The sequence below is a fragment of the Helicoverpa zea genome, chromosome 3 (genome assembly GCF_022581195.2).
Source record: "Helicoverpa zea isolate HzStark_Cry1AcR chromosome 3, ilHelZeax1.1, whole genome shotgun sequence".
NCBI lineage: Eukaryota > Metazoa > Arthropoda > Insecta > Lepidoptera > Noctuidae > Helicoverpa > Helicoverpa zea.
In genome coordinates, this window is record NC_061454.1 from 5475249 (window position 1) to 5502170 (window position 26922).

General features: G+C 40.4%; 2 protein-coding genes across 5 annotated transcripts in view; one reads left to right on the forward strand and one right to left on the reverse strand.

Annotated features, from left to right (window-relative positions):
• On the forward strand, positions 1-5556 carry LOC124645738 (transcription factor glial cells missing 2-like). The gene is made up of 4 exons (XM_047185614.1): positions 1-8; positions 3749-4071; positions 4228-4572; positions 4692-5556. The coding sequence occupies exons 1-4, from the start codon at positions 1-3 to the stop codon at positions 5372-5374; spliced, it is 1359 nt and encodes a 452-aa protein (XP_047041570.1). The 3' UTR covers positions 5375-5556.
• The window catches only part of LOC124645812 (RB1-inducible coiled-coil protein 1), a 27071-nt gene continuing 5694 nt past the window's right edge, over positions 5546-26922 (reverse strand). The window contains exons 7-23 of one of the 4 annotated variants that reach the window (XM_047185717.1): positions 23397-23605; positions 21788-21970; positions 21231-21403; positions 20657-20843; positions 19854-20137; positions 19718-19774; positions 19505-19634; positions 18554-19086; positions 18017-18263; positions 16648-16830; positions 14276-14391; positions 13770-13926; positions 13148-13285; positions 10364-10478; positions 8871-8951; positions 8221-8452; positions 5546-8078 (exon numbers count right to left, since the gene is read on the reverse strand). In XM_047185717.1, the coding sequence (XP_047041673.1) occupies positions 7952-8078; positions 8221-8452; positions 8871-8951; positions 10364-10478; positions 13148-13285; positions 13770-13926; positions 14276-14391; positions 16648-16830; positions 18017-18263; positions 18554-19086; positions 19505-19634; positions 19718-19774; positions 19854-20137; positions 20657-20843; positions 21231-21403; positions 21788-21970; positions 23397-23605 (3152 nt within the window). In that variant the 3' untranslated portion in view covers positions 5546-7951. The remainder of the gene's footprint in view (positions 8079-8220; positions 8453-8870; positions 8952-10363; positions 10479-13147; positions 13286-13769; positions 13927-14275; positions 14392-16647; positions 16831-18016; positions 18264-18553; positions 19087-19504; positions 19635-19717; positions 19775-19853; positions 20138-20656; positions 20844-21230; positions 21404-21787; positions 21971-23396; positions 23606-26922) is intronic. The other 3 variants (XM_047185719.1, XM_047185718.1, XM_047185720.1) reach the window with 3 other exon arrangements.

A 26922-nucleotide genomic window follows, 5' to 3' on the forward strand; every position in this document is an offset into this window, starting at 1 on the left:
ATGGAAAGGTAAGTACCTACCTAACGTTAAGTACCTGCCTAAGAAAAAAGATGAAGTGTTAAAAAAGGCCTAGGTATCCCTTACGAAAAATATTTTATATTTAGATACCTACCTAATCGTTTTATTTATTTTGTAATCTTCTTTCTTATTCAGATACGAATTTATTTATTGATTTTTCCATATTTACAATTACTTTTAGATACATATAAGTGTAGATATGTAAGATACCTAGGTCAACGTGAAACACACAATGTATAGATTAATTGACTTAGCTCTACCGTAGCTGAAGTGACTCTGCATTCCTACCTACGTAGATATTTTTACTGCAAATGAATTTCAAGTTGAATCCTGAAGTTCTCTTTTAAAATTATAAATAAAATCTTAGAGTAATACCTACTTTGAAAAATAATATATGTAAAGACATAGGTATGTTCAGTACAAAACGTGAAACATTTGTAAGGAAAATTACACCTGAAACTGAAAAATAACTTCACAAACCTAAAACTACATTAGTCATAAGCGAAATATTTTGTGAAACATTACACAATCCGCTACTTATACCTACGGCACATTTTCCTATTTTCCTATTATAGAAAACCCTGTAAAGTATTATAAACGTAACAGATAGGTACCTACTTACAAAGTAAGCTTAGCAACCACATCGCATAGTACTTAACATTCGCAAAATACGTTAAACATTACAACTGATAACGATATTCTAAAAATGGCAGCGGACTGAAAATTCCCATTTTTACCTGAAAAATAAAAGCGTATCATTTTGGGAAACTGTCATTGGTGTTCAGCTGTGTGTTACGATTGGTCGGGAGGCGGTGTCGTGGGTCTGGGGCCTGGTGATTGGTTGGGCGATGTCCCCACCTCGCGGGATGGTGGGGCACATCATCCCTATGTTTATTTTTGTTGTTGAAGTTAGTGGGCTATAAGCTTTCCCCGTGTGTAGATGTGTAGCACAAACAATATCATATTTCGCGACAAACGTTGACGAGTGCAGTGGTTTGATGGACTGACTGAGTGATTGTTATACGACAGTGGACAGAATAACTGCATTGTGATTGTGAAGCATTTGCATCTTTTCGGAGATGGTTATCCTGTAAGTATTTATTTTCCTTATTGGTTTTTTTTTTATTACTATTGAGTAAGACTGAAATATTTTCTTTTGTAACTTAGAAACAATAACTAGGTATATAGGTAGGTACTTAATATTATATTATAGTAATCTTTTAAGGCTATTTCAACGAGGCTCCAGATTTTCCCGACTTTTCTAATAATTTTGTTCAAAAACAAGTCAATAAATAGATATGTTAAAAAAACTTCACCCAATGCAAAATTATAATGAAGGTACACGAGATTTTCTGCAAGAGACAACGCCTTGAAGATATTTCTTCACGTGTATTCTATTTACTTTCTTTTGATAAAATAACATCTGTATTGTCGACGTCATCAATATCAATATTTATCAATACAAGGATTAAATTGAATAGGTACCTAAGTAAATAAGTAAGTAATCTGAAAAAACTGGCATTTCATGTCTTTGCTGATGTCTTTAATTTAATTTTCAAATTGTAACGAATACACACACGAATAAGCTACGTTGATAATTTTATTATGACCTACCTACCGATATAATTTTTATTTTTGTACAACGGCCGGTGTAGGTACTTATAATTTTCTATAGATATTATTATTTGATAAATAAGCGAAAGCCAAAAATAAATAACAAAACCTCTGAACACTTACTAGACGTCATACAAATCTCCCTCAATTGAAGTCCAGGTTAAACCATTTTTAACAATATTTATTTTTCTACCACTAAGTTATGAAGCAATTAAGCACTTACATCGGACCTCAGCCCGGATCTAACTAAATTCTTAAAATCTCTTGGGGCCAATGCAAAATCTTAAAGAACAAAACTCATCTTTTTCTTGTTAACTTTATATTTAAATATCCTCGTGCATAACCAACAGCATAATTAAATTAATACCAGAACATATTACCTATTTACCCATAATTAATCGATAACTACCTAATAAAAATGATAAGTAAACTTAACAACCATACCACCATCGTAAAAACTTGCCTTACTATATTATAATAATTACTTAATCGAATATTAATAGAATTATAACTACGCTTTAAAAATAAATATAAACATAATGGTACCTAAGTAGTCATTATGAAGTTGTTACAGTTTATGAATATGTAAATAAAAACTTGTAGGTAATAGACAATAAAACTTTTGGCCCGTCGCGTACGTGCTCCGCTACGTATAAAGTCCACTACTTTGTTACAAAAATGTGATAAATTAAGAACCGCTCGACCGATTTTATGCAAACTTTATATAAATGAACCATCTACTCAATAGTCCAAACAAAGCCTAATTATTAAGTTTGGATAGGTGAGCCCGTTCTCGAGTTCTTAAATGACAACGAAAAAGTCATTATTTTTTATCTATAGGTATTTTTTATAGGTATAGACTAGCCGTCTTCCCGCGGTTTCACCCACGTCCCGTGGGATCTTCTGGCCGCACCATTATAAAATATTGCCTACGTTTCTTGGGAAGAATGTACTTAGCTTTCCAACAGTGAAAGAATTCTTAAAATTGGTTTAATAGTTTCTGACTTTACTTATCCATTACAAACAAACAAAGTTTTCCTCTTTATAATATAGATAGATAAACAGTTAAACATAAATACAGATATTGAAACACGTAATATACGAGAAGACAAACCGGTCAGGGTTGGGGAAGGTGCAGGAGGGTCTCAATTGAATTTAATTGGAACTTATTGAAACCGTGACGTCGACCGCTTTGTTGCCGCATTAGGCCGCTAGTTTGTTTTGAATAGGCAAAAATACTGCGCTTCGTTAGAAAGTCAAACGTTAAAGAACAGTTAAAGAGCATAGGTAGATAGAATCTTAGGAAAATGATAAGGGATATTGCAATGAATAAGCAAGAATAGCTAAGCTTTTTAGTGAAAATGGTCAAAGCCTTTCAAGACACAAATAAGCAAAATTGTAAGTGCCAATAATGCCGTCTAAGTATTAATTATATTTTTTTAATAACTCTACTTACACTATTGACAGTCAGTAGGAACCTAAATAAATAAAAAACATGACTGCCTTCAATGGTTTAAAAAGCTTAACTTTCGATTTAAATTAAATATGGCATTAAAAAACTGCGTCGAGATTTCTCAAACGTTGATCATCTCATTTTGTAGATACACATTCCAAAAACATGTTCAAAGACTCATTGTCTATTTACTTACTCCCTCGTAAGTGGATATCTACACAAAGTTATTTGCCCAATTAAGGCGCGCCGCCCCTTCAGACGGTGTAATTCTGAAGCAATTGGCTCAACGAGGACTTGCGAGGGGGAACCGAGCTTTCTCCGCGATTTGGATGTTTGCTTTTATAGACACAACTTTAACAAAAGATTACTTACAAATATTTTAGTTTGGTATGAGTGTAGATTTTTTGTAGATAGGTGTCGGTAAAGTATGATGTTTTTAATCGTGTAGACAGGTGTTTATTAGGAATCTAACATTACGTTATGATTAAGAACAAACATCTAGAGATCAATAGGTAGTCCAAAAAAACTCTAATCTTAATTCTTTTCTTAATCTTAGCTATAAATTCGATTTTAACAATTGTATTTCTTGCAACTATGTAGCATACCTAATTTTATACTGTGAAAACGTCCATATAACTATTTTATAATCTTCTCTTCCTGCAGCACCAGCAGTCGCACGGACATGTCGGAGGGCCAAACACCGGACTGGGACATAAACGACGCGGTTGTTCCACGCGTGGCCGCGTTCGACGCGTTCGGCGAGTGGTGCGACGGCCACGTGCGGCGCGTCTACCCGCCCGCCTGCGAGGAGGCGCGGAGACACGCCTCGGGCTGGGCCATGCGGAACACCAACAACCACAACGTCCATATACTCAAGAAGAGCTGCCTAGGAGTTCTGGTCTGCTCCCAAAGATGCCGCCTACCCGATGGTTCGAGAGTGCATCTTAGACCTGCCATTTGTGATAAGGCCAGAAAAAAGCAACAAGGTAAGGATCTTTTTAAATTATAATATCGTTTTGTACACTCCCGAATTTATTTGTGATTTGTATCTATGGGCCTTAGCCTCTTCCCAAATCTCAATACTGATCGTATTTTCCTACCTACGTCTATCACATCAACTTATTTTTTCATTTGTTCAACAGGCAAACCATGTCCAAACAGACTGTGCAACGGCGGCCGTTTAGAAGTCTTACCGTGCCGAGGACACTGCGGCTACCCCGTCACACACTTCTGGCGTCACACAGAACACGCCATCTTCTTCCAAGCGAAAGGTGCGCACGATCACCCGCGACCCGAGGCTAAGGGAGCCAGTGAAGTGCGCCGGTCACTTGGAGCTGGCCGGAGAGTGAGAGGCCTGGCACTACTACTGGCCAGAGAAGCAGCCATAGCTGACAAGATACTAACCGTGAAGCCAGACAAACAAATGGCGCAGAAAGTCTGCAACCCACATCCACAACCCCCGCCGCTAATACCGGATAACCAAAGAGGTGAGTTTCTTTTATCATCAAGTTCTAAAACGGCTAAGCAGGTCAATGTACCTAATAAAGTCCCAAATACCTGAGATTCTACAGTCAATCTAACATATCGTTTTTTCTTTCTGTAACAGTTCAACTAACATGCACCTGTGGGCCTTTCGAATGCTCATGTCGGTGGCGCCCCGAGCAGACGCCGGAGAGCTACGCGACGACGGCGTGGACCCCACAGGAGGCTCAGTACCAGGCCTACGCCCCACCAGCGCCTCCCGGGCCTCCGCTGCAGCCACAACAACACTACGACCCCACCGCGCTACCTGCTGACGACATCTTCCACCCAGAGGAAATCTTCCAACTCGACCAACCCATCAGATTGGACTTCCCCTTAGAAGAACACACCTTAGAATCACCGCCAACCTTCGCAGACCTCAACAGTGACAACTCCAAGCCTGAGGAAGCGTACTGGTTAGACTGGCAAAGAGCCGCCGGCGGCTCGGAGTCTAGCGAAACCCCCTCCCCGGAACTGTTCGGTGGATACCAGCAGACTGAGGCGTACTGCGATCAACAGGCGTACATTCCTCAAGCTTATTACCCCGAAGAGGCACAATACTACACCACTGAGAGAACATCACCCGTCATGGATATGCAGGACCAGAGGTATTATAGATACGGACCAGACTGCTCGCAGACTAACCTAGACATGCAGGGATGGAACTACTCAGACTGCGCCTTCACGCCAAACGACATGTCGGAATGCAAGCAGTACTTCGACGCTCAACACCAACAAGCCGTCAACGCCTTCAGTGGCCTCTTATAATAATGTTCCTGTACATAGTATTGTAAATTGTTAATTTTGTAACTATAAGATAGCATAAGTTGTTAATTTTGTCTTTAAGATACAAATAGATTTATTATAAGTATTATGTTCCTACAATGGTTTTAAGGAAACTTATCTCCTTCATTTGAAATGTGAGAAAATAAAAGACAGTTTGTATAAAATGGTCTATTTATTGTATATAAAAATTACATTAAAATTGTCAATTTTACATTTTTAATTTCTAACAATAAAATTGGTCACTACAAAATAGTCCATTAAGCGATCGCACGATTTTAGTATGCATTTGCAGAACATTCCAAAAACCTTCATAATGACACGTTACACGACACCATAATTTTGACGACACAGTCCGCAACCCAAACCTAATTCATTGCAAATGAGTTTATTCGTGTCCAGCACAAACATAACTACGCGACAATACCCACTGATCCATCACAACGAACACAAGCAGTCCTCAACTTCATAAACCGATATCCGTCCTTCCATCAAGAATTTTAGCTGATACCGAAATATCATAACTTATTTAAATTCGACACAATTATGGGTACCTATAACGATATCTCAAACAATTATTTACAAACGATTGCGTTAATATTGCAGCGCCTTGCAATAGCCGGGTCGGTATTGCACATGATTGACTGAAGCGGGACCCACACCCGCGTATTGCAAGGCTCGGGAACTAGTCGACCACAACAATCTCCTGCAGTCTCAACAAGTTATTACAGTAAATATTGAGAATCTATGTAACGGAAAATTATTTCATTGATATGAATGTTTACACTAAATACTATATTTGAAAAGAAAACCGTAACGTGGTCATAAATATTTCTTTAAATTCTGAATATTGCTAATGGAGCCGATTTATGTTCGAGCGGTTTTACCGGCACAAGTGAACGTACAACTAATTTTTAGAATTAATTTTACACTTAATAATAGGCCCCTAACTCATTAATTACAGAGCTTCGTGCAGTTGTGCCGGTAACCCGCTCGGGGGGAGAGGAGGGCACAGCACGCACTATCACAGCAACCGGCTATCCGCCGCGCGGCGGCTCCGCCCCAGTCCGGGCACTGCCCGGTGCCCACCGGTTTATACCGGTTTCAAACTTTCCTTGGTTAAAGAAACCGTTCACTAGTGCAGCACTGGCGCAGTGCCACGCGATGGGTCGGAGACGCCTGTAGCCCCACGTTGGGCGCCACTTATAATAAGGCCACAAACAAATTTAATGTGAAGCATGTTCTCTTATTTTACAATATAACACCATAATTTGCGCTTCGAACGAATCTAGTTTAGTGTTAGAAAGGCTAAAACAATATTCGGACGCAAGTGTCTGTGCCTCGCTATTCATAATTTTATTTTAATTCTCTCTTCCTCCCACCGGAGTGCGGGACAAACGAACCACTGTCAGCTCGAGTGATCACTTCACTCTAGCGAAACTATAAATATAAGTATCTAAGCTACAGTGTGAATTCGGTAAGGGTTCAGAGTCAAATAGGGCGAGATCGAGTGTTAAAGCATTAACATTGCTGAAGCCTATCGACAAATTGTAAGAAGAATTCCTAAGAGGAACGACTGTCCTACTAAATAATCACTATGACTTAGTTATCAAGATAGTACTTATAAAGGTAGGAGAATCTTAAGGAGAATGTGACTCTAACCATATTAGACACGTATCTAACTATAAGACGTATGCACTTTGTCGATTTGTGAACAAAGCGCCGAGTCTGAAATCAAGTTAGCAATACCACATATATTAATTTTTGTGCTAGAATATAACTTGCATAATCACCAATAGTACTATACTACAGTAAACAGCTAACATAGTTTGGTATTCAATAAGAAAATAAATGATCTATCTGAAATAATGGAGTAAAGGAACTAAAATATAACACAACACAACGTAGCGATAAGAAATATAAAAAATACGAATACATTCGCAACATAAGATCACGTAAAGCTTTACACGACTAAACAAATTTGTACTATTGAGAAGAAATCACTGCCTAATTGAGATACGAACTTGAAGGGAACCGGACACGGTAATTTCTACGTTATATTCTAAGTACACATAGAATATAGGAGAGAGAGGGAAACATTGAGACGTCGCGGGCTCGCGGCTCCACTACTGCTCCGACGACGCGGCCCAAGCTGTGCCAGGCAACCTCAGGCTGCTACGTCACTAGCATCATTCACGTAAGAACATTGCCTGTCTGAAGTCAGTCACATGATTGACGGTCAGCCACATGATTGACGTAGCCCACGTGTCAGAGCTGCGTTGGATCACAGCGTGCTATCATGCCACGAATCCCGCTTAAAGCCCGCTGTAGAGCGAGACATTTAATGGAGAGCATTAATTCTTTCCATATTTCACTCGTTGTAATGAGACGAAAGTCTTTATGGATGTCTGCCATACTGTCTGACGATGATAAGCGTTGTTTGTGCACGTTTCGCGTTCACGCTAGCCTCAAGCGTTTGCAGTATCGGCTCGTACCGGGCGAGTACACAGAGTATGACGTATGGCGTGGGTACTAGGTGTGGGCGGGGCTTGGCGCGGGGGGTCAGGGCTCCGCCTCCTCCGCCAGCTCGGAGGGGGCGGGGTCGCCGCGCACCACGCCCACCGCGCTGCCCGTCAGCTCCAGCGGCTCTGCGCCCGCGCATCTGCCCACGCTGCACTCCATGTCCGTACTGGAACGAACAAGAACAAAATGTAATGCAAGTCAACATTTGGAACACAAATATTTTATAACATTAGATAGACCAATATTATGGTTTCCACACTCAAGAAAATTACTCTTTTTATCTACGATTGAGCAAACACAATACTCACACAGCGCTAATAGTAGACAGATGCATCTTAGCATTCTGCCACTGGTCACTGGCTTCGATAGAATCGAGCTGGTCTTCACTCGGCGCGGGCACGGAGGCCGCCGACACAGGGTCGCTGCATGACACCGGCGACTCCAAGTTGATGAGAGTCGCTGTCGCCACTTCCCCTGCTCTTCCACTCTCTTCTGTAGCTGAGCTGGTCGACTGACTCGTGTCCACTGACTTCTGAGGGTCTGTTAGGAAGATAAGTTGTTATTATTTGATGGTCAGCTCAGTTGGGCTACTTTATATTGTTGCGCTGGATTATCAGGTTAAGTGGTTTGTATTGTGATGTTGAAGTAATTTTGTAGTTCATTTACATGTACAATACATTAAATAGACCATTCGGAGCCACTGCAATTGATAAAAAAAATGAATAATCAGAAACAAATATATTTACAACTACTACGGACTCTTTCTGGTCACACCCTGCCATTTGCCATAGTTATACAGTCAATGGACCAAGGTAACTACTTTATGTAATCCGTCCATTGACTGTACGTTCCATAAAACCAAAACTGAACGATCCCAATGGCGGTGAAGCAAAACAAATAAGCAAATGACGTGGTCAGCAAGCTAGTGTAGGTGAGATGAAGAGAAATAAGCAAAGACCTGGGGCATGCATGTAGGTCAACCATTTCTTGAGCAGCCGCGTGTCACCGAACACCGGCAGCACGCCGCCCTTCATCGCATCTGCAACGCAAATATGCGCCACCACTGTTAACGGTATGACCGAACTCCTACTTCGAAGTATATTACAATGTTCATGAGAAAAAAACACGATTTACAAGTATTTAAATAAAACTACTTTTACGGATTTTATCGTGGTTATTTTATTAAATGTTTAATATTCGTGTAAATGTCCGAAATCAATACGATTTACAAGCCTCGGGTGGAATGTCTTCAATTATGCACAATAAAAAGTTTATCGATAAAATTCTATCGATATTTGTTACGCTAATGTTATCGATTATAGGTACTAATTGTATTTTTGTGATTTTAAATGGCCACAACCAGCTATATTTTTACCAGAACATACACTGACAAAAAATTGTATATGAAGATATACTTTATCTGCTTCTCTTACTTATAATTTATAAAAAATCGATTAACTAACTAATAATCGATTAACTAATAATCGATTTGAATACAGGCCTAAAGGCCTGTATTGTCGATTATTTTTGAAATTTGTGCAATATTAAAGCGAGGCACTGTTCATGAAAGCACTGCGCTAAAATAAAAACTAAGGTAATTCTAATAATAATTATTAATTAAAACTAAGTAACTTGAACTAATCTAATTAGCGAAGCGTAGGGGTATAAAGCAAAAAACTACACATTGATGGTGCTAGCTGAAACACCGGTGAGACACCATAAAAGCCACATTTTTACCATAGACCTCTTAGCAAAATTTACTTAAAATAAGTGCTAAAAAACATAAATATAGTTTTTTTATTAGCGGTGCTTGTGCACGCCACTCCAAATATAATATCGATATAAATTACCCCCTATAGTTTTCCGGCTTTCAAGACACCGCACTGAAAATTTTAGTAAAATGAGTAATATACACAATTTTATAGTGTCTTACCGGTCTTCACGTTTTTTGTCTGAGTAAAAACAATCCAAATCAAAAATACTCACATGGTTTACTAAAATCACTCTACTGACTGCATTATGAGAAATGTATCTACACCCTAAGAAAAAACTTTGAAAAAACGATACAAATGGATGAGAAAAGCTAATTCCCCTGGAATTTTCGATCTGTAGTGTCATTTTGATTGTGTACCCACGGAGTAAGGAAAGATGAGCGGAGATGTAATCCATAATTTTAACAAAGTATATTTTTCTTCTTTTTCATACGCTTTACATACGCCTTTTTTGTCATTGTTTGCAGTATGTACAGGTGCAACTGTGTCGACTCTGAAGTTAACTTCAGCGTCAGCAAGACAGGTACAGTAGAGTACGCATGTAGTGTATTCATACCGCTGCTAACCCACAGCGGGAGGGGTCATTTGATGATTTTTGCCATCATCAAAAAAAAGGTGCTGCAACACCAGTCGTAGGTACAGTAGAGTACTTGTGTAGTGCAGTGCATGCTGTACGTACCGGCGCGGTGCCTGTGCTCGCAGCAGGGCGGCTGCGGCGGCGCGGGCGCGCGGAGCGGCCGCACTCGCACGCGGTAGAACCGCGAGCTGCGAGGCATGCCGTAGCGGTTGCCGCTCTATAACACGTACACATAATATAAAATTGAATGCTTTGAATAAATAGAGATTTCACCACTTGACAATGCAAATAAAAGGACAATGCTATTCTTTGTATGGAAGTTGGGCTCAAGAGTTGCCCACAGTAACTGCATAGTGTATTATGTTCCATAGGCTTATAATAGGTCCCAGACCGAAATATTTCGAAATCTATCCCGGGAGTCCTGAGAAAAACTGGTTTGACTCTTATTCAATATTACGAAAAACATCCTTACGAACTCTTAACTATTCCACTTTTATTACCTTAATTGAAATGCATTATAATATTAATCGACAAATACGAGGTATTGAACGAGAATTTTTTTTACCGACTTCAAAAAATGGAGGAGTTTCTCACTCAGTTCGTTTGTATTCTTTTTACGTAAGTACGTGCATATTAACTCCGTCGTTTACCAACCGATTTAAACAATCATTTTATTGTTTGAAAGGATTTACTTTCCAAATAGTTCCTTTGTTATTCGGTCCAGGGTCTGGTGATAGAAACCTTAAAACAATAGGGAACTCTCGGAAATTGTAAGCACATATCGAATAAAAACTTGTCATTCGGGTATATGTCTCCGACACCACAAAACTGTGGAGGTTAAGACCTGACCTGCCGATGGAGACGACAGTGAGACGAGGGAACTCCTCAACGGTAACTATTTACTACCTCGTGTTCGAGCTTATTTAATTCGTCCTGATAAGATTTTTCCATTGCCATTACGGATATTAATTGCATGACGCTACACGAACTTAGGACTGATTGTAGTAGATAGAGACTGAAAAGCAAGAGAAACAACAATTACCTTTAAACGTCTATTTCTGTTATTTTATCCTGTTAACAGTGAAACCACTAACTATCTGAATGTTATTTCAAGAAAAGAAGGTTGTTAGGTTTGTGGCTGCTTAAAATGGCTAGCTAAAAATGGCTGGCTAACATGAAAACCGGTTTTTCTCTTGACCTCTGGGACCGATTTCAAAAATATTTGGAGTCCGTCTTAAGAGTGAAGTAAAGAACCTATTCTAACCATTCCCACTACTGGGCAAATGGCTTGGGCTTTATAAAGTGACTGTTCAAGTTTAACATTATAACCGGTTTTTTTCGGGACCTCTGGGACCGATTTCCAAAATATTTGGATTTCGTGTTAACAGTGCAGTAAAGAACCTATTTCGACCACTTTCACTACTGGGCAAATGGCTCTGGCTTTGTTAAGTGACTATCTATGGAGAACATTTGAACCGGTTCTTCTCGGGACCTCTGGGACCGATTTCAAAAATATTTGGATTCCGTCTTAAGAGTGAAGTAAAGAACCTATTCTAACCATTCCCACTACTGGGCAAATGGCTTGGGCTTTATAAAGTGACTGTTCAAGTTTAACGTTATAACCGGTTTTTCTCGGGACCTCTGGGACCGATTTCCAAAATATTTGGATTTCGTGTTAACAGTGCAGTAAAGAACCTATTTCGACCACTTTCACTACTGGGCAAATGGCTCAGGCTTTGTTAAGTGACTATCTATGGAGAACATTTGAACCGGTTCTTCTCGGGACCTCTGGGACCGATTTCAAAAATATTTGGATTCCGTCTTAAGAGTGAAATAAGAACCTATTCTAACCATTCCCACTACTGGGCAAATGGCTTGGGCTTTATAAAGTGACTGTTCAAGTTTAACGTTATAACCGGTTTTTCTCGGGACCTCTGGGACCGATTTCCAAAATATTTGGATTTCGTATTAACAGTGCAGTAAAGAACCTATTTCGACCACTTTCACTACTGGGCAAATGGCTCAGGCTTTGTTAAGTGACTATCTATGGAGAACATTTGAACCGGTTTTTCTCAGGACCTCAGGGACCGATTTCAAAAATATTTGGATTTCGTGTTAACAGTGCAGTAAAGAACCTATTTCGACCACTTTCACTACTGGGCAAATGGCTCAGGCTTTGTTAAGTGACTATCTATGGAGAACATTTGAACCGGTTTTTCTCGGGACCTCTGGGACCGATTTCAAAAATATTTGAATTCCGTGTTAAGAGTGAAGTAAGGAACCTATTTTAACTATTCCCACTACTGGGCAAACGGCTTGGGCTTTGTAAAGTGACTGTTCAAGTTGAACATTAGAACCGGTTTTTCTCGGGACCTCTTGGACCGATTTCCAAAATATTTAGATTTCGTGTTAACAGTGCAGTAAAGAACCTATTTCGACCACTTTTACTACTGGGCAAATGGCTCAGGCTTTGTTAAGTGACTATCTATGGAGAACATTTGAACCGGTTTTTCTCGGGACCTCTGGGACCGATTTCAAAAATATTTGGATTTCATGTTCAGAGTGCACTATGGAACCAGTTGGAACTACTCCCACTGCTGGGCAAACTTTGAGCCCAGACCCTGGCATTGTCCTTTGTTTAAAATCATTATTATGATTTTAGGAGCAAGATCAATTCGTCGGTCTGAAGTAAAATCTTGGACATTCGACTCAAAATCGACATGTTTTGCTTATTAAGCTTTGCGATAGTTTTTCATGGATAGATAAGTATTCTAGAATAATAATAAAATTGAGAACGAAATTGAAAGAATTAATTGCTGAAAGAAGTATAACACATTTTTCACAAGCAAGTTTTCTTCGTATTCTTTAAAGTGAAAGATGACATACCTTCTTAGCATAACAATACTCTTTAGACTCGACGGTGGCGACGGCGTACAGTCGCCTCTCGCTTTCATTCTTAACTTGTATGCTGAGGTCAAGTGCTGGTAGACAATCGCTGTTCACGAAATACATTATTGACGCTTCCTGCAATCAGAGGGAAAATATTGAATAAATATTAGATTTTTTATTCTTTACATTTTGATTACATGGTTATATTTTCTGATAGCATTTCACGGCTTAACGGAAGATGTGGGTCGCCCTATTTGCCAGAAAATCTTAAGAAAACAGGGTGAAAAAAAATCCGATAACATCCACCATGACCTCACTCAAAACAACTCTAAAATATTGATATCGATAATTCTGAATCTTTCTGTATTTGTTATCTTTCTGAATTTGTAACGTTGTACTTTTTAAAGAAACACCCCTTTAATTCTGTTATATTAATCCGTTTTTGAATCCAAATAAACATATCTAGGAGTATAGCAATTATTTTTGCAAACGCAATATTGTTGAAGCAGTTCTATCTGTGTGTGACTGTGACTAAAAATTGTTTGTCTTTTTCGAAGTATTCTAATTCCAAAAGTGGAAAGGAACAATAATATTACATAACAATTAAAGTACCCCTCACCTGCAGCACGGTATAGTTAAGATGTGCCGGATCCCACATGACGAGCACAGTATGCCCGGGTAAACACGACGACAGCGACAGTGTGCCCGCCGACAGACCGAACGGTGTGTGACAGCGGCTGCGGGACTTCTTGCTGTCATCCTTTTTGGGAGACGATCTGAAAAGAGGTTGGATGCGAAAAGTTGAGACGGACGACCCTAAGGTAGATATTGGGGAGAATGCCTGTGGCGTTAAGTCCGCCTGTGTAATGTTATGTTGCATAAACTTGAGTAAATAAATAAATAAGTTTGGAATGTTGTTTTGTATACTCTGTGTCCGTATGAACATCGAAAAGAGTTATGTGATATAGTCCAAAGTAAACGCTTAAAAATAAGTGTAAACTTTCAGGAAACATATTTTAAAAATGTTTTTTACGTCTTCATTTACAAATCAGAGCGTGAGTTTATTTAGGCATGTTTGTTTCATGTCATGTTAAGCAATTATTGAAAAGAATGAAAGTCACCAACCTGCCATCACTATCATCTTCTCTGCTTTTATCTTCTTCGGCTTTCTTTTCCAGTTCTTTCTTCAAATCCTTTACCTGTTGCTTCAAAACTGAATTTTCGTTTTCTAGTGAAGCCAACTGGAATAGAAAAATAAAATACAGTATGAACGAATATATAACATTATTTATGAAAATAAAAAATGCGTAACACTCGGAAACAATGCGGAATGGTACCATTATAACAATTGAGTTGATATTGATTTATATCTCAATAATACTCACTTCTTCAACTCTCACTTCTTCTTTCTTAATAATAGCAGATTAGTATAATTTTATGAATAGTTATAAAATCATTTATTGTTTCGTTATAAGGCACAAATAACCATGTGTGACATAATCCGCATTTAATCTACCAACCAAGCTTGCAATTGTGTGATACCACAGACATGCTTATAACTACAGTTTGTAACGATACTTGCATGTAAGACTGTACGATGATAATAATACTGAAGCACTGAAAATATTAATTTTGTAAAAATAAAACAAATATTTAAAGCACTAATATACAAAAGCAGACCAACATCTCAATCTTATCAGAATAAACAAGTCTACTTCGTGCCAAACTTAATGGTGTTTCGGAATATAGCGCGAGTCGCTGCTCGAATACCTTTTCTAAGTATCAGCGGGTCGGAGAGGTACTTGAGGGCGTGGCCATATGCACGTACCCGAGCTCGTTGCGAGTTGCCGTTACATTTGGAGACAATAATTATAACTACTGCGGCGGGCGGGGGCCGCGCGTCTTGTTGATGTTGCCGCCCCTGGCCACCAGCGGTGACACGCGGCCGCTCGCGGCGCCGAGGAAAGCCGCGCGACCGCCTCAAGCATTTTAAGCGATACTGGTATTTCAAGTATGAAGTTAAAGTTCAAAATTACTTCACTGAAAGTGCTCGCCGAGTCATTGCTGGCCGCTGCCATTCCTGTGTGACTCGAGCCTAACAAAGACAGCGACAGTACCTGTGTCTGCAACAGCGCATCGAGGTCGTTGGTCTCGGGGTCGGTGAGCTGCTGTATGGTGGCGCGGTACTTGCCGCACTCGCGCAGCAGCGCCGCGACACGTCACTTGTAAGCTACAAGCGACATGTATAACAGTACCTGTGTCTGCAGCAGCGCATCGAGGTCGTTGGTCTCGGGGTCGGTGAGCTGCTGTATGGTGGCGCGGTACTTGCCGCACTCGCGCAGCAGCGCCGCGACACGTCACTTGTAAGCTACAAGCGACATGTATAACAGTACCTGTGTCTGCAGCAGCGCATCGAGGTCGTTGGTCTCGGGGTCGGTGAGCTGCTGTATGGTGGCGCGGTACTTGCCGCACTCGCGCAGAAGCGCCGCGACACGTCACTTGTAAGCTACAAGCGACATGTATAACAGTACCTGTGTCTGCAGCAGCGCATCGAGGTCGTTGGTCTCGGGGTCGGTGAGCTGCTGTATGGTGGCGCGGTACTTGCCGCACTCGCGCAGCAGCGCCGCGACACGTCACTTGTAAGCTACAAGCGACATGTATAACAGTACCTGTGTCTGCAGCAGCGCATCGAGGTCGTTGGTCTCGGGGTCGGTGAGCTGCTGTATGGTGGCGCGGTACTTGCCGCACTCGCGCAGCAGCGCCGCGACACGTCACTTGTAAGCTACAAGCGACATGTATAACAGTACCTGTGTCTGCAGCAGCGCATCGAGGTCGTTGGTCTCGGGGTCGGTGAGCTGCTGTATGGTGGCGCGGTACTTGCCGCACTCGCGCAGCAGCGCCGCGACACGTCACTTGTAAGCTACAAGCGACATGTATAACAGTACCTGTGTCTGCAGCAGCGCATCGAGGTCGTTGGTCTCGGGGTCGGTGAGCTGCTGTATGGTGGCGCGGTACTTGCCGCACTCGCGCAGCAGCGCCGCGACACGTCACTTGTAAGCTACAAGCGACATGTATAACAGTACCTGTGTCTGCAGCAGCGCATCGAGGTCGTTGGTCTCGGGGTCGGTGAGCTGCTGTATGGTGGCGCGGTACTTGCCGCACTCGCGCAGCAGCGCCGCGACACGTCACTTGTAAGCTACAAGCGACATGTATAACAGTACCTGTGTCTGCAGCAGCGCATCGAGGTCGTTGGTCTCGGGGTCGGTGAGCTGCTGTATGGTGGCGCGGTACTTGCCGCACTCGCGCAGCAGCGCCGCGACACGTCACTTGTAAGCTACAAGCGACATGTATAACAGTACCTGTGTCTGCAGCAGCGCATCGAGGTCGTTGGTCTCGGGGTCGGTGAGCTGCTGTATGGTGGCGCGGTACTTGCCGCACTCGCGCAGCAGCGCCGCGACACGTCACTTGTAAGCTACAAGCGACATGTATAACAGTACCTGTGTCTGCAGCAGCGCATCGAGGTCGTTGGTCTCGGGGTCGGTGAGCTGCTGTATGGTGGCGCGGTACTTGCCGCACTCGCGCAGCAGCGCCGCCTCGCGCTCGCGCAGCGCCTCGAGCTGCCGCTCCTTCTCCGACAGCAGGCGACGAGACACGTCCGTCGTCGATAGAGAGCTGGAAAGCTATAAGCGAAATGTGTGTGTGAAGTGGAACTGAGTGCTCGTGGAGAACAAAATGACTAGCGGAGGTGCCATAACGAAAAATCGCCAAAGAAAGTAGCGTGCCAAAATGCATGTGAGCGAGGAATAAGGATCGTTATTGTTTTCGCTCTTATACACCATCTTTGGATCCGATCATTTGTTGTAACACCAAAAAATATTGACCGATGTTTGAAGAAGAACCCGAATACCTCGTTACTTATTTCACTTTTAAAGGATCAGTTGATCCCTTGGTCATACCCACCGAACGTATTTGACCTAAAAGAAGTCGCCTGACCTATCAGCATTATGGCATCTCCGCTCATCTTTCCTTATTCCGTGGTGCTACTCTACGTGTAGGAATATTGAAAGCACATTTACTACAAAGAAGGGCTTGGTTTCACTGGTTACCGATAAGTCTCTGATAATCTACCAGGAACTTATCTGACAAATAACTTGGTTTTACATGTCTCGGACAGCTATTTATGGCAGAAATTAATATATTGTGTGTATCGTGCCTAATCACATTAAATCCTATCACATATACTTTATGATATTCTATGGCGAATAGTAAAAAAAAATAACCTAATTCATCCAGTGGTTTGGCCACAGGAGTCATTTTTCGTTTTCATTACAATATCTTGTGTAAATCAGAGATAAAGTTAGGAGCATCGAATGTTTTGACCAGTTGTCAAAGCTGTCAGTTTTAAATTGAGAATTTGTGTTGTTTGTAATGACTGAATCTTATATGGTGTTCTAATTCTCGCAATTTTTTATTCTATTTACTTTGTTTGAAAATTTTTTACGTATTGATTCTTTTTCTTTTGCTTATCGACATAATATTAACCAGTATATTAACGTATTTAATTAAATGTGATTAGGTACGACACACTTTGTATACCTAAACCTTAAGTATCAGATAACTAATTAATACTTTATCGGTAACCGGTGAAACTGGCTACCATTGTAATAATATACTCGTCGTCCAACCTGTATGGTTACAGAACATTAAAAATAACATCTAATATCGACAGTAAAATCAACTAATTCCATGTGATAACATCCCATTTGCAAATAATCAAAATAAAAAAATAGGGCCAAATATTACTAAAATATCCATAGATAATCATCATGCATCTACCTACGTTACACTTTATGTACTTAAACATACCTGTTTCTCCGAGTCATACTTTGACGTGATGGCAGCGACTTCGGCTTCCAGTTTAAGCTTCCATTCGGCTTCCACTTTAGCCACTGCTTCTCTTACTGCCTCTTCTTTTTCCACTTCAGCATTTTCTTTAGTCTGCATCACTATGGCTGTATGACTCGATATCTCGATGACGTCAGCGCGCTCGATTTTTTCGAGACTCGATTCGGAAGGCGAACGGTCCATATTTGTTAGAGCTACTAAACGGAACCTGGTAAAGATAAATAAATAATCGTTTATTATATAATTTCTTCTTTTGTACATTATTTGTAAATTGATTAATATAGGTTAATTTTAATGTATAGAGTTTTTTTACACGTCTGTATGCTACGAAACTGAGGGTACCACGTGGTCTACACGGTAAAAGTTGCGGAGCAGTAGCAAATACAACGCAGATAGTTTTTGGTCCAAATTAGAGTCCAGATTTTGCACGACGTCATTAAAGTTCATTTTTAATTAATCTACTTCTATCATTATATCTTCTAAGAAAATCAATCTTACCTTGACCGCAAAGACTCGATTTCTGCTTTGTAATCCATATGCATTTTCTCTTGCAACTCTTTGATCTCCTTCTGTTTCTGCGCCTCAATATCTTCTAACTTTTTCTCAAACCCTTGTATTTCTTCTCTCGTCTTTTCTAACAAGTCCTTCGTCTCCTGATGTTCTTGTTCTAACCTCTCTATTTCTTTTTGGTGTGCGCTTTTAATGTTTTCCGTTTCCGTTTTAAGGGACGTTATAACTTCGTCTTTCTCATTAAGAGCTGCCTTCATATCACTAAGTTCTAGCTCATGGTCCACCGTGAGCCTCTGCGTCTCCTCACGGAACCTCAACGCACACTCAACATTACTCTTCTCCCAAGCTTCCAATATCTCTAAATATTTACTCGTCATAAATTTCTGCTGTTCTTTAACTTCTTCTTTCAACTTCGATAACTCTTCTACAATAAATACAATATTCACTTTACACACGGAATAAACTTTTATTAAAAATTCTTGCAGTTTCTCCATGTTTATCTTATGAGTGTCCATGTTATCCTGAAAAGTAAAAATCTCATTCAAAATATTGCGTAATTCATTTTTGGGAATGCTACCGTACTGCACTATGAGCTACACACACATAAATATGAAGAACGAATACGACAAAATAATAATATGCAAAAAGAAAATAATATATGATACAGCTCATACGGGGCCGGTGAAGACAGGAGCAAATAAAATAAGAACAGATATAACGGCCACCACTCGGGCCAGAGCTCCGATAGCATAGTGCTAATGTGGCGGCGGAGGTCTGACGAGAGTGGCGGCGATGTCTGACGGGGATGATGTACACCTGTCGGTCGTCCCGGCCCCATTCCAAGCTCGACGGTAGCGACTCCTCGATGTAAAAATCCGAGTTTTCGAACTCGTTTGTCGGGCTCTCCGCGGTTTCCAATATAACCGGTAGTTTTCGCACCTCGGTTACCGTCGACACGGCCATAGTTTCGGGAACGCATAGTGTGGAGATGTCGATTTTCTGTTTTTGTGTCGAACTCTGGCCACCTAGCTTTTCGAAGTCGCCGGTTTCCGTTACTGAGTCAAAATCTCTGGAATACGGAGAAAGGGGACTTTATTTAGTACAAAACAACTTCTTAAAATTAGAAAACCTTATAACTCAAAATAAACTTACTTGTCCATATCCACTTGAATATCAATATCTTTACTTTCATGTTCTGAAGCCCGTATTCTGAAACCACACCAAGGAACATTTTAAAGAAAACAAATCCGCGCAGTATATGCAACTTAATTGCAAAAAAAAAACATACCTTTGTTGGAAGAACTGTACGGTAGACTCCATATCATAGTTAGGTATATCTTTACTCAAATCCGGGAACGCGTTAGCTATATAAGCCACATCTGCATCAGTCAGCTTCGGCAGACTGGCATCGAAGGTCGGGGGTCCCTGAGTAGCGAACGCTGGTGGTAACTCCGTCATACCCGGGAACAAGCTTCGGAGGAAATGACCTTCGAACACTGTGTTGAATTCCTGCCGCCTGCTGATTTCCTCGTCGTGTATTTTGAGCAATTTCTCTGCTAGGTCTGTCGCCCACTGGAAGTTAGAGAAATAATTTAGTTATAAAAATTTTCTTTAATTTTATAGATCCTTATGGAAGCAGATCTGTAATAAGCATCCCCTTCGGTAAAAAAGGCCGAAGAATTCCCATAAATCGAGCATAAAAAAACCACGCTATTGAAGACTACAGCTTCTAATATGGTTGGAAAGTTCCTGCTCTATTGCCAATTTTATTTTTAGACGCCGTATGCTTTCCTGTCACTCGTCTGTCGCTTATTTGAACACTCAGTTTAAAAATTAAACGAGGTTAAAAATCTATGTAAAAACAATAATAAAAATTACTTAATTAATTGAATAATTATTTTAAGCAGTATTTTATTTGTTTGAAGTCTTATCAAGATTGTCACAAATGGAGTATTGCACACGATGTTCTAAATTCAAATCACTTTGCCGCTCTAGACGATAAAAACGGCTTTTCCGCTCAGATATCAAAGGGTAAAACTACTCTTTCCGAGATGATGGGATGAAAAAGTATTTAATAATAATAAATGTTACCTTAAGATGTGCTTGTGAGAAGGTCCGTCTCCTAGACACCTCGTGCACAGCTCTGACGAAGACCTGCGGCGCTTGGTGCAGCTGCGCCACGATGCCGAAGTACCGCGACAGACGGTTGAAGCACTGGAACGATAGCATCGCGTGCGCATCCTGCACCGACATCGAGTTCTCGATCATTAGGACTGCCCTGGAAGTGACAATTGAAAAATTGAAAAATTATTACTGATTATTTAAAATATAACGAACGAGATACAGTGGGTTTAATCTAAAATATAAATCCAAAAAAAACACAAAAGATCATCAGTAAAATTTTAAAATTTTTGTTATAAAAATATGACAGATCTAAACAAACAGTTCTCAAAATATCGACATAAAAATCTCGGTTTTTATTATATCGATTCCATTGACATACTTCAAACATGATACTAAGATATAGCCATTTTATATTTTTTTATGGTTTTACTACTCAAAAATGGCCACTACTAGCCCTTATCACTACACCCACAAAATCCCCTTTACCACAATAAATAAAATAACAGCTTATAGATAAAATACAAAAACCGGATCCACTTACTCCAACCGCGCCTTCAATATATGTGAGAGCTCATCTTTCGACTTGGCAATCCGTCTCCTAATGTCGATAAGCTGCTGATGTCCCTTCAACAACTTCTTCAGCTGACACCAGTGGGACTGCACTAGTGTGGGCAGGACGGATGGGTCACATGCCGTGTTTAGACGCTCTCGACACTGCGGAATAATATGGGGTCATTACAATTTCGACCTTAAAACTTCATGGCATAAGGTTTCAATTGCAACGCGCAGTTTTATACATTTAGGAGCTAAAATTATGGCGTTTGCTATGCTACGCTATAAGTAACTTGGTCAACAATATTTACAATCATCTAACGCCCATGGATAAAACGTATTAGAAATGCACGCTTCCGTTACTATAATCCATTTTGTGTGTTATTTTCCACACTTCACATTTTTTTCCAAAATAGTTCCACGACTTGGCCGTTCTTTTTTTGAACATGCAGATTCTATCTTTACAAAAAAAAGCTACATGCTTAGAGGCAGAAGAGGGGTCCTATATCAAGGGCAACATTTGCAAAGATTATAAAATCTTCTCACCTGTATAAGAGAAGCAGCCTGATCACGTTGATCTCTCTCCAATTTCTTCACATCATTCAAGAGCTGGTCCAGCCCGTAAAGACGCTCCTCTATGCCCTTGATATGTTTTAGACCATGCATGTTGGCATACTCCAAAATGTGGTACAGCTCTGCTTCTCTCTCTTTTAAGGGATCTGCGTCGAGCTGTAAAGAAGTTTTCGTAATTTTGGTTCTATTTGAGGTGATTAATCAAGTACCTAGCCTTTTCCCAACTATGTTGGAGTCGGGTTCCAATCTCACAGGACGCAGCTGAGTACATGGAGAGACTGCCTATCTGAACTGGACAAATAAGTTACCTGGCAACCTTCAGTAAGTCTGGTTGTCAGACTTTCTGGGTTTTGACTGCCCGTAACTAAGATTATCTAGTTTCGATTTGATCAAAATTTACATTCAGATATTTCAATGCCCTGACGATATTACGGACTTCTATTCCTGTCGTTTCATAGCAATTAAGCCATGTATTCACTGAGAAACAATTGTTTATAAACACTGTTTCAGAAACAAAATCTACGTGTTTCTGAAACAAATAATTTTGTTTCAGAAACATATAATTTTGTTTCTGTAAACACTACGTGTTTATCGAATGGATACAAGTGTGGACGCGTGTTTCATTTGTTTACTAGCTGGTGCCCGCGACTTCGTCTGCGCAGGTTTAGTATTTCGAACAATATGTTTACAAATTGTAGCCTATGTGTTATTCTGATGTATAAGCTATATTATTGTAAAGTTTCATTAAAATCCATTCAGTAGTTTTTGTGTGAAAGAGTAACAAACATCCATACATCCATACATACAAACTTTCGCGTTTATAATATTAGTAGGATAAACGCCAAATAAATGTCTTCATAGCAAGTAATTTCTCTTTTCTTTTTCTTTTTACTAGAAATGGGCTTATGCAAATAAATGTAGGCACCACACAACAACACTACTTCCTCGGGCGACATATTGTAAACATCTGACGGTGTGGACGGCAGTTTCCGAAACATTGTTGCTGTAAACATCTACGTGATGTTTCAGAAACTGTGTATCTGAAACATTGTTTCCCAGTGAATACATGGCTTTAGTATCAACACCAAAGTTTACGTTCAACAATTTTTAATAGCTTTACGAGAACGTATACCAGAAAATGCGTAACCTCAAAACATACTCCGATAAAGATTTAATGCACGTTCTGATAACATTTTGTAAGCGTAAAACCTCATGGACATTGTTTATGTAAAACCTAAGATGTACCTTGTTGAGCTGTTTAATGAAATACTGGAAATTGAGCCCTAACTCCACTCAATAACGTCTATATTCGTGCCATGTCTTTTCTTATACATTGATTTTGATCGATTGAGAGGGGGCGTTGTTGGGGGTAGTTGTCCAATGTGATTGACATTTAGAGTAGCTAATTTATTCAACCTTCTTTCAATGAACCACTTTTAATAGGACTTACCTAGCAATTAAAATGAACCACTTCTAGATGTTGAAGACTTTCCTAGCGCCAGAAAATATCATAAAGGAAACTCGATACCTTTTTAGAGCGTACTACTTATTTTAACTAAACACGGTTGTATTAGATGCTTACCAAAGCCAATCCCTTCTGGCAGTAATCCAATATATCTTGCAAGGAGGCTTTGTTCCCCTGCGCCAGTATCCAGTGCAGCAGTGAGGGTTCCTCCTTACTCTCGTAGGACTGCGCCTTGAACGTGACTCCATCATCAGACTCCTCGACGAGGGGAACTGGGTCTGAGGAGGTCGAAGGTTCGTTGCCTGTCGATAGTTTTTGGTCGAACACTGCAAAAATGTATTAAGATGATTAAATGTTTTTTAGTTAATCAGATTTCAAGGTCAGGCGGAAAGGATGTAATTTGTATAAATGATAGTATTGCAACGTCCCGTAAATGGGCTAGCTATTTGATCAATGGATATTTTAACCCGTTGGCTGCGATAAAGACACCTAAATTACATAAAATAACTATGGCACATCCTATGCTCAATAATTATCTTTTTTGCAATAAATTACACATATCAAACCGTTGATATTAGAAAGATGAAATTACAAACTTCTATACGGAAACAAAATTATCAGCGCAGCAGCCAATGACTAGGTGACAAGGCCAATGGAAGACCAGTACCGTTATAATAGGCATGATGACAGTCATCAAAAATCATTAAAATAATATATTTATTAAATTAAACTTGAAGCTTGGAATATAAAACGCGCATTGTTTTCTTTATTAATAATGTGATTAATATGTATTTTTATAAAATAAAATTACGAAATAAGGCAATCCGCCATGATATCTTGAACACCAATCAGAGCTCGTGACGTCATTTCTCAAAACAACTCGCGCGAAAGCGCGCGAACGTCACATTTCGTTATTGTGAACTTCCACTGCGATCTTTGTTTTTAATTAATTAGTTGTTTATAACACGAGTTATGGAGCCCGGATTTATCAATGCAAACAGCGCTAATTTGCCTAGAATTGATATCATAATGCTGGGAAAGTTTTTGGCATCAAATAAAGATTTTTGTTCAGCTGAATTTAGAAATGTTAAAACTTCCATGTAAGTATACTAGTTTAATTAAAAAACAATGAGAGATGAAACCTAACCTCGAAATAGTTATTTACATTATAAACTATGCTAGAATCTAGAGAACTACGTAATAACTTAAATCAAAGTGATCTTCACAAAAATAAAGTTGTACCCTGGGCAATATTGCTTTTGAATCTCGTCTTGCAAGTTTAAGCCACTTGTTTCGTATTTTTGTAGGTATTGTGAGGAACGTACACAAATAACTTATCAGGAGTTGTTTTGGATGTGTTCTTACTTGGTCCCCCAGTGACCCCACAACACCTATGCCCTTTCGAATTCATATTTAATAACACAAAAAACTTAATTATTGCACGAGCGTTGCTTACTTGCGTCTTGTAATTTCAGTCGTGACGTCACAAGTGACACCATGACACTGACAAGCGTTTTCGCGCCGGATTCAAAGTGGACAGAGAAAAATGCAATTATTTGATAAAAAATCTTCGCATTTTCTTAAAATTAATAATTTTTCATATAAAATAGACGTATACCTACATCATACAAAGGAATTTAAAAATTTGTCATCATGCCTATTACAGTGTAAATAATCCTACTCTATAATTATTTATGCAAAGTAGGTAATAATGATCCCGTGCGGCATGCAAGTGGGTTGCGTTTCTATTTCACCCCCTTTTTACTCGACAATTAATCTGCGTTATGCTATAGTAGTTTATTTTCCTGTTATCAAAGAATTGTACTATTTTTTTTTTTTTTTAGCGACGGAAAATCATCAAATGACCCCTCCCGCTGTGGGTTAGCAGCGGTGAGGGAGTGTCAGACTCTTACTGACTAAAATCGTCGTGTTCCGTCATAGGCCTTTTATGTACCAGGGCCGCGGTATCTCTTTCGAACAACCCGCAGCCCCGGCAGGCCTTGGCCCTGCTGGGCCCCGCTGGGGTTGCTGACATCTCTTTGAGGAGCGCGTGGAACAACGCGCGCCGTCGACACGGGTCTGTCGTCTAGAAAGACAGAGGGACGATGAGCCACCCGAACTCACCGCCCACAGACCCACGCCTACGGTGGCCGGGAGTCATCTCGCGACACCCGGCGCCCATGGTGTCTACCTGGTCCAGCGCGGCGGCCGGGATGAGAGGTGCGAACTCTCTGGCGTTCCGCCTCCTCCTTCTCGAGCATGACCGCTTCGCAGAAGGAGGCGACGGCATCCCATTCCCTCTCGCCCCGGACCATGGCCTGAACCAGGGCCGGACGCGAGAGGTCGCCGCCGCCCAAAGCCTCGACGAGGACCCGGCGGTGCCCTTCCCATGCGGGGCACACCTGGACTGTGTGGTCCACCGTGTCCTCGGGGCTGTCCGCACAATGGTGACACCCGGGCGCCTCCTCACGACCGATGCGGTGCAGGTACCTCCCGAAACAACCGTGTCCGGTGAGGACCTGCGTCATGCGGTACGTGAGGGCGCCGTGACTCCTCCCGAGCCACTCCTCAAAGAGGGGACTTACCGCCACGATGGTGGCGTGCCCTGAGAATTGTACTATCAGGTAATGTTTCAATGAAAAGTTCGAGTTATAATGTGGACATTATAAAACTCCGTAACATATTTGCTATGAAAATCCTTTTCGGTTCGAGTATTCTACATAACTATAAGTACTCGAACTAGGTTTCTCCCGCGTCCCATTAATCTAAGTACCTACTTTCCGGGGATAATGTAGCTTTCCAAGTAATCAATAAATCGGTTCAGTAATCTTCCTTTAGAGAAAATATATTTCTTTTAAATCTTTACAATACCGGTAGGTGTAAATATACCTAAGTGTTTACCTTCTAGTAGCTATTATCTGAGTGACATAATAAAAACAAAACAATAGGTATGCAACTCTACTGGGAAATAATAAACAAGCATCTACCTACGACTTCTTTCAAAGATTTACGGCATTCGTAATGCGTAAGTAGATAATAAGACAATGAAGGATTTATAAGGCAATATAAGTTTATTCAATAAATTATTCAAAAGACCTACTTATTGATTGGATTTAATTGTCCACAACGAATTATAAATAACATACCTACTCAATATTTTATTTATATGCTTTGGCATTTTCATCCAGGTATATTTTGATGAAATATGCTTTGCGTTACTACAATAACAACATAGTCGTTATCGGCCAAATATCACAGTTTTAAGCAGTGCCGCATGTCGCATGCGTGAGATTGCACGCGGAGCTATCAATTGCACTCCTCATAACGAAGATAAGCCAAACCTCTGCCTCAGATGTGTTATAATTGGAATATGTTATCAGTCAGTGCCCTACCTATAAGCACACGCTATGTTACACGACCTAAACAAAAAATCCTCAAGTCAAATTATTTCAATGACGTCAACGCTTGCCCATAATCGATTCCGCACAAACCTGTTTGCGTTAAAAAGTCATTAACTAAAAATAGTCAGCTCGTCGTAATAGCGACTCATTGACATTGGGAGCTAAATTAATTCACCGACTAGCCTACTAAAATGTATCAACTGTCCCATTCAATCAGTTTCTTATAATGACCCTTCTCTTGG

Excerpts from the sequence above, each read along its gene's own strand:
- LOC124645738 (XM_047185614.1), top strand. Across the intron at positions 4,072-4,227 it reads GGCCAGAAAAAAGCAACAAG|GCAAACCATGTCCAAACAGA; the intron begins GTAAGGATCTTT and ends TTTGTTCAACAG. Across the intron at positions 4,573-4,691 it reads AATACCGGATAACCAAAGAG|TTCAACTAACATGCACCTGT; the intron begins GTGAGTTTCTTT and ends TTTCTGTAACAG.